At 43.3% G+C, this 11,397-nt stretch overlaps 1 protein-coding gene across 7 annotated transcripts in view; it reads left to right on the plus strand.

Moving 5' to 3' along the window:
- Positions 1-59: 59 nt before the first annotated feature.
- Positions 60-11,397, plus strand: part of NUP98 (nucleoporin 98 and 96 precursor) — a 121,003-nt gene continuing 109,665 nt past the window's right edge. For 5 of the 7 annotated variants that reach the window (XM_025894237.2, XM_025894242.2, XM_025894239.2 and 2 more), the window contains exon 1: positions 526-670. In XM_025894237.2, coding sequence (XP_025750022.1) covers positions 666-670 — 5 coding nt within the window. In that variant the 5' untranslated portion in view covers positions 526-665. Of the gene's footprint in view, positions 371-525; positions 671-11,397 lie in introns of those variants that run through there. The other 2 variants (XM_025894238.2, XM_073879633.1) reach the window with 2 other exon arrangements.

The raw sequence follows: 11,397 nt of genomic DNA on the forward strand, positions 1-11,397 counted from the left end.
CATGTCCCTCCCACCGCCCCACCCCTTTCCTCTCCGTAACTCCTTATGTCCCTCCTCTTCCCCCTCTCCCCTTCTCCCAAAGACCGCCCTCACGTTCGGTTTCAAAAGATTCGTTGCCCAATGAATAACAGGGCGGGCTTAGAGTGGCGGAGGCGTCTGCCAATGCGCAGACAGCGAGGGCGGAGCGCCCGAAGCGAGCCTCTGACGGCGGGCGGCGTGTGACGCAGTCGGGCCCTGTGCGCGCTGCGCCCGAAGCGGCGGTCGGTGGCGGTGGCGGTTTCGTGGCGGCCGCGCGCTGCTCTCTGAGCGGCGGGTGGCGGACGGGCCTAGTCCTTCACTCCTGACACTTCCCTTCCCCCGCCGCACCGCGGTAAGTCGGGAACCCAGGCGGTGGCGGCCCCGGACCGACAGGCTCCTCCTCCCCTCAGGGCGGGCGGGTGCGCGGGGCGTCCCAGGCCCTCAGCGCGGAAGTCTCGCGCCCCGGCGCGCACCTTCTGCCCTGAGGGAGGGGGCGGGGCCCGCGACGCTGCGGCCCCGAGGCTGGGCTCTTGGGCGATGGGAGAGAAGCGAGATCCGTGGAGTCTGTGCCCCGGGGTCTCCCCTGGCAGCCTACGCGGAGGGAGCGTCTGTGTATCTGGTGGTACTCATTCGTTTGCCCGGCGGTGATGAGGTGAGCGGGCCCTTTGCGGGGGCAGCGTCTTAGGACCCTGAGTAGAGTCTCCCCAGCACTTCTTGACCGTCGTGCTGGATGGGCTTTGATTTGCCTTTGGCGTCTCCACGGGGGAAATTTGCAGCCCGAGGTTTAGGGTGGGTGGGTCGGGAGTTTGTTAGCTTTTTTTAAAATAATATCTGAGAATTATTAAGGTCGGTTTAGTGGAGTAAAAGGTTATTTTCTGTCCTTCCACGTGTTCCATGTAAAACTAGATGAGAAAGATGGGATTTCTGGATTACTATAGCCATAGAGACCTTAGAAATTAAGCTAATCCTCCTACTGTACATCACGTGCAAGTTTTATAGATGGAGAAACTGAGGTCCAGAGAACGGACAGGATTAGCCAATACCAGATGTGACTCAGTCTAGGAATTTTTCTCCTGTATCACCCTCCCTGGGTGTTCCAGCCTCCCATTATTTGAAGGTTCTCTCTGGAGTTTGGGAGGGGGGGAGCATTCGGTAGTTAGAAGCAGTCTTCGATAGCGTTTCTGATCTGGTTGGTACCACTTCTGTTTGTGTAAAGGCAGAAGCTTCATTTGCGGTACCGTAACCCAAACCGTGAGAACTAAAAAGTTGGCTGAAGAAAGTGATGTAAATGTATTGGAAACAAATCCATAAGACTACATGTCTGGCTAATTTCCTATTCCAAATCTGAAATTTTTATTTGTGTCAGCTGCTGGGGACTCAGAAGAAAGAATCCAGTTCGTGACTCATAACAGTATTGGAATAGGAAGCAGGAAATACAGACAAAACTTTGGAAGATAGGGAGCGGTAATTTTGTGGTTCTTATACCTTGGAACTCATGGCTCCTTTGGTAGTGATTTCAAACTATTGTAGTAGGATCAGGTGAGAAAGTGAAACTATGGAAGAAGAAACTAACTGGAAGAAAGAAAAGAGCAGTGATCATTCCCTGTGACAGTCTTATAAATTCAGAGAGAAGTGCTTGTTAACTGGGTGACGGATGATATGTTTACTTGGTGGAAGAAGTTAGGATATTAAAAAACAAAACCAGAACTTGGACAAATTGGAGGTACTGGGAAATACTTTGATAGAATTATTTTTTCACTCTTCATTAAGATTTGAGGAATTTGAATTAAAAAAATGCCACTTTGCTCTGTTCACACTGGTCATATCGTCACTTTGTTCTTGTTTAGATGACAAAGCAAAAACTGAAAACTAGTGTGGTAAGAGCAGAAGAGTACGTATAAAACAGATGTGAACAGAGTATATTTTCTGTGACGTTTTCTCAGTTCAAGCATCACCCTCTTCTGGGAAGCCTTTCCTGGCATTCTGTCTCCTGCAAGCTTCCATAACACTTATTTGATACTTCTATTTATAGCACAAATCATTTTGTATTTTAGCTGTTTATCTTATTAGGCTGTGGTAAAATATATTTGTCTTATCTTTTTTAAAGATTTATTTATTTTAAAAAGAGGGAAAGAGAGGGAAGCAGGAAAAGGGAGAGAGAGAATCCAAGCCGACTCCCTGCTGGTATGGAGCCATGTGGGGCTCAGTCTCACAATCCTGAGATCATGACCTTAGCCGAAATCAAGAGTTGGATGCTTAACCAACTAGCCTCCCAGGTGCCCCTGTCTTATCTTTGTATTCAGGTTGCTTGGCACATAGTAGGCATTCAGTGTTTACTTGAAGGGATAAACAAATATGGAACAGCTAAACCTAAAAATAGTCTATGAAAAGACTGGGTATATGTGTGCTCCGGAAAAACAGGGCCTAGATAAGAGGACTCATACCGTTCATACATTACATGGTACTTTGGTACCTGACTTTATTCATGTCTGCTAGCTTCTAGATAGCTAAAAGCAAAAGAACTTTTAGGGAACCAAATTCACAGCTTGGAAGAAATTGGGTATATTATTTTATTGTGGTATTTTTATTGTAGCAATTAACCTAAGAAGTAAGGGATACAGATTGTGATGTTTAATTTCTAACAGAGTGCACATCTGTAATTACGCAATTTGTTGAAAGATTAGGGGACTAAGAAATTTTAGGAGATTTAACAATATAGGTAGTAGAGGTAAGGTATGTATACAGCGTTTCTTGAGAATTTGGTGCATTTCTTTGGGTTTGGAATTGAACCTAAGTATTTGGCATAGCATGTCTCTAGAGAGGATTTTTCAGCCTCTGCGCTGTTGACGTTTTGGGCCAGATAATTCTTTTTGTCTGGGAGCTATGTTTTGTATTGTAGGATGTTCAGCAGCGTTCCCCACATCTACCCATTAGATATCCATAACACCCCCTCCCCGAGTTTTTTTTTTTTTTTTAAAGATTTTATTTATTTATTTGAGAGAGAGAGAGAATGAGAGAGAGCACGAGAGGGAAGAGGGTCAGAGGGAGAAGCAGACTCCCCGCTGAGCAGGGAGCCCGATGCGGGACTTGATCCCGGGACCCCAGGATCATGACCCGAGCCGAAGGCAGTCGCTTAACCAACTGAGCCACCCAGGCGCCCCCCCCTCCCCGAGTTGTAATGATTAGGAAGGTCTCCAAATGTTGTCATATGTCCACTGGGAGGCAAAATTGCCCTGATTGAGAGATCACTGCTTTTGAGAAAACATTACCAATATTTCAGTAACGTCATAACTTTATCTTGCCTGGTGTATGCTTGTAAAGTCAGCTAATAAATTGCATCTTTTTTTTTTTTTCAAGATTTTATTTATTTGACAGAATTGGGGGGAGAGCAAGCACAAGCGGGGGAGCCGCAAGCAGAGGGAGAAGCAGGCTCCCTGCTGAGCAAGGAGCTGGATGTGAGGCTGTGGGGCTTGATTCCAGGACCCTGGGATCACGACCCAAGCCGAAGGCAGCCGCTTAACCAACTGAGTCACCCAGGTGCCCCTAATAAATTGCATCTTGATAAAATGTCCTTGAAAAACCCTTAAGTTAAATCTGGAATTGTTTCAGGAAGCTGAAAAGCTAAGAGTCCTAGAGTCTCTTTATTTTTGTGGTAGCTTCCCTTTCTCTGGGATAGAAATCAAGGTCTTGTTTGAAAGGGGATAGGCCATTGGGAAAATAAAGCAATATCTATTTCTCTTTTTGTGGAAGACGGCAAAAAGTTTGTAGTTGAATTGATGTAATTAAATGTGGTGCTGTGGGATTCCATTATCTTTCCATTTCACTGATACAGTTATATGCATTGATCGGAGTCTTGTCCCATTTTACTGACACTGTGAATTGTCATATTGAAGAGTTTGTGCTTAATTCAGCGTAATTGAAGATTTGTAGTAGAGAAATAAAAATTATTAAAATACAGCTCTAATTAGCCAAGTCTGATACTAAGAGTGAGTTTAAGCTGGTGGGTAGTAGGGTAAATTGGAAGATGTGAAACTCGAGTTTGGCAGATAAATTAGAAAACTATAGCAATAGTCTAGTATAGCAGTTGTCAAAATTTGAGGTCTTGGGGCACCTGGGTGGCTCAGTCGTTAAGCGTCTGCCTTCGGCTCAGGTCATGATTCCAGGTCCTGGGATCGAGCCCCGCATCGGGCTCCCTGCTTGGTGGGAAGCCTGCTTCTCCCTCACCCACTCCCACTGCTTGTATTTCCTCTGTCGCTGTGTCTCTCTATGTCAAATAAATAAATAAAATCTTAAAAAAAAAATAAAAAATTTGAGGTCTTTGGACTCCTTTATACTTTTAAAAATTATTGAAGATTCCAGACAGCTTTTGTTATGTGGGTTATATCTACTCATGTTTACTATACTAGAAATTAAAGTTTTAAAAGATAATATTGACTTAAAAAATAAACTCATTTGTTAATATAACAATTTTATGAAAAATTACTAAAAAATTTAGTGACAAGGGTGGTGGCGTTTTACATGTTTGTAAATCTCTTTGATGTCTGGCTTAGTAGGAGATCACTGGATTTGCAGATCTTTTGCATTCACAGTAGATAAGTTGTTTTGGTTGAAGTATGGGAAGAAAATCCCAGCCTCATACAGATAAGTAGATGGAAAAGAGGATTTTTTTTTTAACATTTTATTTATTTATTTGACAGAGAGATAACCAGAGCAGGAACACAAGCAGGGGGAGTGGGAAAGGTGAGAAGCAGGCTTCCCGCAGAGCAGGGAACCCTGTGCGATGCCGGGCTTGATCCCAGAACCCTGGGATCATGACCTGAGCCGAAGCAGATGCTTAACTGAATGAACGACTCAGGCACCCCGAAAAGAGGAATGTTTTAATAACCTTTTCAGATAATTATAGATATTCTCCTTTGACACTACGCTCAAATGTTTCCTTCTTTTTTTTTTTTTTTTAAAGATTTTATTTCTTTCTTTTGACAGAGAGAGACACAGCGAGAGAGGGAACACAAGCAGGGGGAGTGGGAGAGGGAGAAGCAGGCTTCCCGCGTAGCAGGGAGCCCGACGCGGGGTTTCTTATCCCAGGACCCTGGGATCATGACCTGAGCCGAAAGCAGACGCTCAACGACTGAGCCACCCAGGCGCCCCTGAAGCCATATTCTCTCTTTTTTTTTTTAAGATTTTATTTATTTATTTGACAGAGACAGAGATAGAGATAGTGAGAGCAGGAACACAAGCAGTGGGAGAGGGAGAGCAGGCTTCCCACCGAGGAGGGAGCCCGATGTAGGACTCGATCCCAGGACCCTGGGATCATGACCTGAGCTGAAGGCAGATGCCTGAAGCTATATTCTTGAACTTAGTCCAGTGTTACATTAAAATTCATTGGTTTGTCTTGCACTTTGAATGGATATTTACTCATGCATGATTTTATGACATCATATATTGGTTGTTTAGAAATCATTGGTTCACTGGGTTATGTAGCTCTTCCCAATATTGACAAATTTAATTATACAGTTGTTAACATTTCCACCCATCTCGTCAGATAAGTCTTTTAAGAATGAGCTGACAAGGGGCGCCTGCGTGGCTCAGTCGTTAAGCATCTGCCTTTGGCTCAGGTCATAGTCCCAGGGTCCTGGGATCAAGCCCCACATCGGGCTCCCTGCTAGGCGGGGAGCCTGCTTCTCGCTCTCCCACTCCCCCTGCTTGTGTTCCCTCTCTCGATATGTCTCTATCTGTCAAATAAATTAAATCTTTAAAAAAAAGAATGAGCTGACAAGCTCATAGTGGCAGACGTAATTCTTATTTTCCTTTCAAATCTGAATAACCGTAGTTTTGTCATTTATTCTCTGAAGTAAAAATGGTGTTCCATGAAAAATCAGCTGGTTCAGCATTCTACAAAGTAATCACACAGGTGTTTTTCTTTGAGATAGCCCTTGTATTTCCATATACTGAAGTGCTTTTGAGTAGTTTCCATTTCATCAATAATCACAGAATATTTAAAAAATGTGTACTGAAATGTCAAGAATTAATACAATCGCTAATTTTTACAACTTCATCAAAGGCATTCACGTGAAAGTGTATTTTTTGTGTGTGCTGTGTGTGGCAGTGAAGAATTCAGTGACTGTTTTATAGTTTGGGTCTTGTCCTGATTCATGCTCAAGGTCCAGCAGTTTTATACACCATTGCTTTTGCACCCCAGTGCTGAGGTTAGTACAGTTAAAAAAAAAAAAAAAAAGGTAAATAATGTCTTAGTATTATTATGAGAATAGTTTTGACTTCATGGAAACCCTGGAAGAGGATTCAAGGACATTTAGGGGCCTTCAGACCTCACTTTCAGAATCACTAGGAAGGACAGTGATTTTTCACATTGGTTCTTTGAAAGCACTCAGCTGGTAGGGTTCTACTGTACCTATTCCTCTTTACTTCAGCCAGAGCAGCTTCTGCTTATGTCTGTTTTATGTATTGGGTTCCATAGCTAAAAATATTTGAAAACCACTAATTAAGGGAAGAAAGAATTGACTGAATTAGGACTCTTGTTCAGGAAGGGAACAGTTCAATCCTTCATGAATGCATGTTGCACTCACTCATCACTTCATACCTTATTTATTTCCACATGCTCTTTTGACAGAGACTTCTGGTGTCTACACACCTAAGCCTTTTTTTTTTTTTTTAAAGATTTCATTTATTCATTTGAGACAGATACAGAGAGAGAACACAAGCAGGGAGAGCAGCAGAGGCAGAGGGAGAAGCAGGCTCCCTAGCGGGGAGTCTGACGCCGGGCCCTGGGATCGTGACCTGAGCCGGAAGGCACACGCTTACCCATCTGAGCCACCCAGGCGCCCCCACACCTAAGCTTTCTTGGTGGACTAAGCTTCTTAAGAAATAGGTGAATGGATTTGTACATTAAAGGTGACTTGCTGGGAATGAGACTAGGGATGTGAGATGAGTGGAAGAGAATGAATGATCAGAGTGACTTCAGTGTGTGTATGGAGTGGGTGTTTGTTTTTGTTGTTTACAGTGGTATTTTATGGTTGTATTAAATGGTCAGTAGAGGACATTGAAGTATTGGGAAATCATTTTATGTATGGTGTTCTAGCTAGGCATTGAGCAGTCAAGGCTTAGAGCGAGGGGAAATTAATGTACATTTTTCTAACAAAATATTGTAAAAATATTTGTTGAAAAGCTAAACAAAAACCTGCTTTTGGGTGTTGAGATTACTTTAAAAGATTTAAAAATCTTTAAAAACAAACAAACCTTTTGAGGAGCTGTAGTTTGAGGCATCTTTGTCCTTCAGTGTAGGCCGGAAAATCCCTGTTCAATTGTAGACATAGAGGTCTAAGAGATTGAATATCATGACAAGTACAGTTACACAGTAGCAAATGGCAGGGTTTCTTAAATTCCTTTTTAACTTTTTATTTTGAGTTAATTTTAGATTTACAGAGAATTGCAAAGATAGTAAGTGGTGGAGAGTTTTAAATAGAGATTTGTCTTGCTCCAAAATTGATGTGCTCTTTTCACTACTTCTGTTTATCAAATGAAGGTTATGTTAAGGGAATGAAAATACTACTCAGCACTCTGAGGAAAGGAGCTGTATTAAATAATACAGATTATTTTAAATTAATTTACACCCTAATGGAAGAAATTGAGCAAAATCCAGATGGTTTTGACCAGAGCAGCAAACAGTTCATACACTCAAGTGACAGGTATGACAACAAATATATTGCATAACTAAAAGCAGCTGGGAGGCATTAGTTTACGTAATCGGTTTGGAAAGGGGGAGGGGAAGGGGATGTGTTTTTATACTGATAAGAGTCTGAAGGGTCTAATCTGGGACACTGTGGAATAGTGAGGCTTGAACGGCAATTTTTATTTTTTTTTTTAAGATTTTATCTATCTATTTGGGGGAGAGAGCATGAGAGGGGAGAGGGTCAGAGGGAGAAGCAGACTCCCTGCTGAGCAGGGAGCCCGATGTGGGACTCGAGCCCAGGACTCCAGGATCATGACCCGAACCGAAGGCATTCGCTTAACCAACTGAGCCACCCAGGCACCCCTTATTTTTTATGTTTATTTGTTTTTTTATTTTTAAGTAATCTATACTCAGTGTGGGGCTTGAACTTACAACCTCGAGATCAAGAGTCACATGCTCTACCCAGGTGCCCCAGCAATTTTTCTTTTCCTTTTTTTTAAGATTTGATTTATTATTGAGGCGCCTGCGTGGCTTGGTCGGTTAAGCATCTGCCTTAAGCTCAGGTCACAGCCTGAGTCCTGGGATCCTGAGTCCTGGGATCGAGCCCCACGTTTGGGCTCCCTGCTCACAGGGAACCTGCTTCTCCCTCTCCTCCCTGCTCCTGCTCTCTCTTGCTATCTCCCTCTCTCTCAAATACATAAATAAAATAAAATCTTTAAAAAAAAAAAAAAGAGGGAGAAGCAGGGAGTCCGATGTGGGGCTTGATCCCAGGACTCTGGGATCATGATCTGAGCCAAAGGCAGATGCTTAACCGACTGAACCACCCAGGCGCCCCAAGATTTTATTTTTTTTACGTAATTGCTACACCCACCTTGGAGCTCAGACTTACAACTCCAAGATCCAAGAGTCACACACTCCACCAATTGACCCAGCCAGGTGCCCCTGAACAGCAATTTTTAGAAAGAAAAAGGGGCACCTGGGTATCCCAGCTCAGCGGGGAGCCTGCTTCTCCCTCTCCCTCTGCTGCTCCCCCTGCTTGTGCTCTGTCACTCTGTCTGTCAAGTAAATAAAATAAAAATCTTTAAAAAGCAAAAAAAGAAAAGGATATAGTTTTTAGAGAAAAGGGAATGTTCTAACAAAAGGAATGGCTTGATCTGGGATTGATCATAGGAAGGACACAGTAAAACAAGAGGATAGGTGGTTTTGCTGGGATGTGATATTAGGTGATTAGGACTAAGCTAACTTGGAATTCTGCCTAACTCTCCCATCCCTCTTCTATTCAAGGCAAAAATCAAGTTATTTTTCCATTCAGTTTAACTGTGGATGATAATTCCTGCCTATTCTAGTATTTTTGTGAAGATTAGGTGAGAGGATATATGAAGTACTTTGGGAAGTACTAGTTCATTCATCTAACATTTATTGTCTTTGCTCTTTACTGAGTTTGGTACAAAGGAACTCAGCGAAGTAGAGAGGAAAAATTACTTCCCAGTTGTGTAACTTTCTGTTGTCAGAGAGCAGCAAGCTTGCTTAGTCATTCAGATAGTGCTTAAAGTTCGCAATTGCTGGGTTGTTACCATCTTTCAGGGTCTCTCCACCACTTTTCTGGAAGTAAACTAAGGTTTGTCATTGTTCCCAGAGTTCACAAAGTGCACAAAAGTTGGATGTATATCAGTTTATTAAGCTTCATTTGGGATAGTTGGGGAATACTGGACTACTGATGTCTCTTATTAAGGCTGCCTCTTTTTCTTATAGCTGACAGTTTTGTTTTTTTTTTTTTTAAGACTTATTTATTTGCTGAGAGAGACACAGTGAGAGAGGGAACACAAGCAGGGGGAGTGGGAGAGGGAGAAGCAGGCTTCCTGCCGAGCAGGGAGCCCGATGCGGGGCTCGATCCCAGGACCCCGGGACCATGGCTTGAGCCAAAGGCAGATGCTTAACGACTGAGCCACCCAGGCGCCCCAGGTTTTTTTTTTTTTTTTGGTCTTTTTTTAAGATTTTATTTATCGATTTGAGAGAGCGAGAGCTTGCAAGGTGGGGGGAGGGGCAAAGGGAGAGGGAGAAGCAGACTCCCTGGTGAACTGGGAGCCTGTTGCAGTCTCGGGGCTCCATCCAGGACCCCGAGATCACGACCCGAGCCAAAGTCAGTTGCTAAACTGACTGAGCCACCCGGGCAGCCCCTCTTGTATCTGACTGCCTGAATTACTAATTAGAAGATCGAGCACAGGGACCCCTGCGTGGCTCAGTGGGTTAAGTGCCTGACTCTTGATTTGATCTCAGCTCAGGTCTTGATCTCAGGGTGGTGAGTTTAAGCCATATTGGGCTCCATGCTGGGTGTGGAGCCTACTTAAAAAGATCTGCACAAAGAACAAAGTAAATTATTTAAGGGCATTGTCTCTTCCTGTATAGGACTATTTCATTTTAATTTTTTCTTTCTAAGAATTTTTTTTAAGATTTTATTTATTGATTTGACAGAGACACAGCGAGAGAGGGAACACAAGCAGGGGGAGTGGGAGAGGGAGAAGCAGGCTTCCTGCCGAGCAGGGAGCCTGACGCAGGGCCTGGGATCATGACCTGAGCCAAAGGCGGATGCTTAACCGACTGAGCCACCCAGGAGCCCCTAATTTTTTCTTTCTTAATGTCTTACAAAAAAAATTTTTTGCAGTGAGTATAACTACATCCATCCATAAAGAAAATGGTTAATCTTTTCAGGAAAGTTCATCTAGGCCACATAAATTGTCATTCCATAAGAGTGAGCAGTTACCTTTCTGATGATTAGAACTGTTGTGTTTACCAGAGAAGTGTCTCTTTCCCCTGATAGTGCTGGATTAATACTGCCAAATTTTGGTTTTATAGCTTTCTTTTTTTTTTTTTTTAAAGATTTTATTTACTTGACAGAGCACGAGCAGGGGGAGAGAGAGGTAGAAGCAGGCTCCCCGCTGAGCAAGGAGCCGGATGCGGGACTCGATCCCAGGACCCTGGGATCATGACCTGGGCCTAAGGCAGCCGCTTAACCGACTGAGCCACCCAGGCGTCCCTATAGCTTTCTTATTTATAGTGAATGTAAAGTCATTTTTCCCTTTAGTTGTCAGTGTGCTTTCTCTAGGAGTTCTGGGATCTGTATGCACAGCTAATAGTCAAAAGTAGCTTTGTGATCATGCTCAGTTTCACCATTTGTAAGATAGGGATCAAAATACCTACCTCTTTGGATTCTTGGGAGGTTTATATGAGGTAATTTGTAAAATGTACTTAGGCCAGTGCCTGGGACATAGTAAGAATTCAAGTGTTAGCTGGTATTTCCGTTTGGGCCAGGTTAATATATTTAAAAGGATAAAGATTTGAATGTGTGATATGCCTTAAAACTTTTTTTTTATATGCCTTTGAACTTGAATGGATTTAGAAGTTCCACACAGAGCAATCTGTAGGATTACTCCCCCTTTTTTTTTAAGAGAGGGGGAGATTGCTAGCGTGAGGGGGGTGGGGCAGAGGGAGAGAATCTTTTTTTTTTTTTTTAAAGATTTTATTTATTTATTTGAGAGAGAGAGAATGAGAGATAGAGAGCACGAGAGGGAAGAGGGTCAGAGGGAGAAGCAGACTCCCCGCTGAGCAGGGAGCCCGATGCGGGACTCGATCCCGGGACTCCAGGATCATGACCTGAGCCGAAGGCAGTCGCTCAACCAACTGAGCCACCCAGG

The sequence above is a fragment of the Callorhinus ursinus genome, unplaced genomic scaffold (assembly GCF_003265705.2).
Source record: "Callorhinus ursinus isolate GAN/ISIS: 27379988/994484 unplaced genomic scaffold, GSC_fseal_2.0 scaffold35, whole genome shotgun sequence".
In the NCBI taxonomy this organism is placed as follows: domain Eukaryota; kingdom Metazoa; phylum Chordata; class Mammalia; order Carnivora; family Otariidae; genus Callorhinus; species Callorhinus ursinus.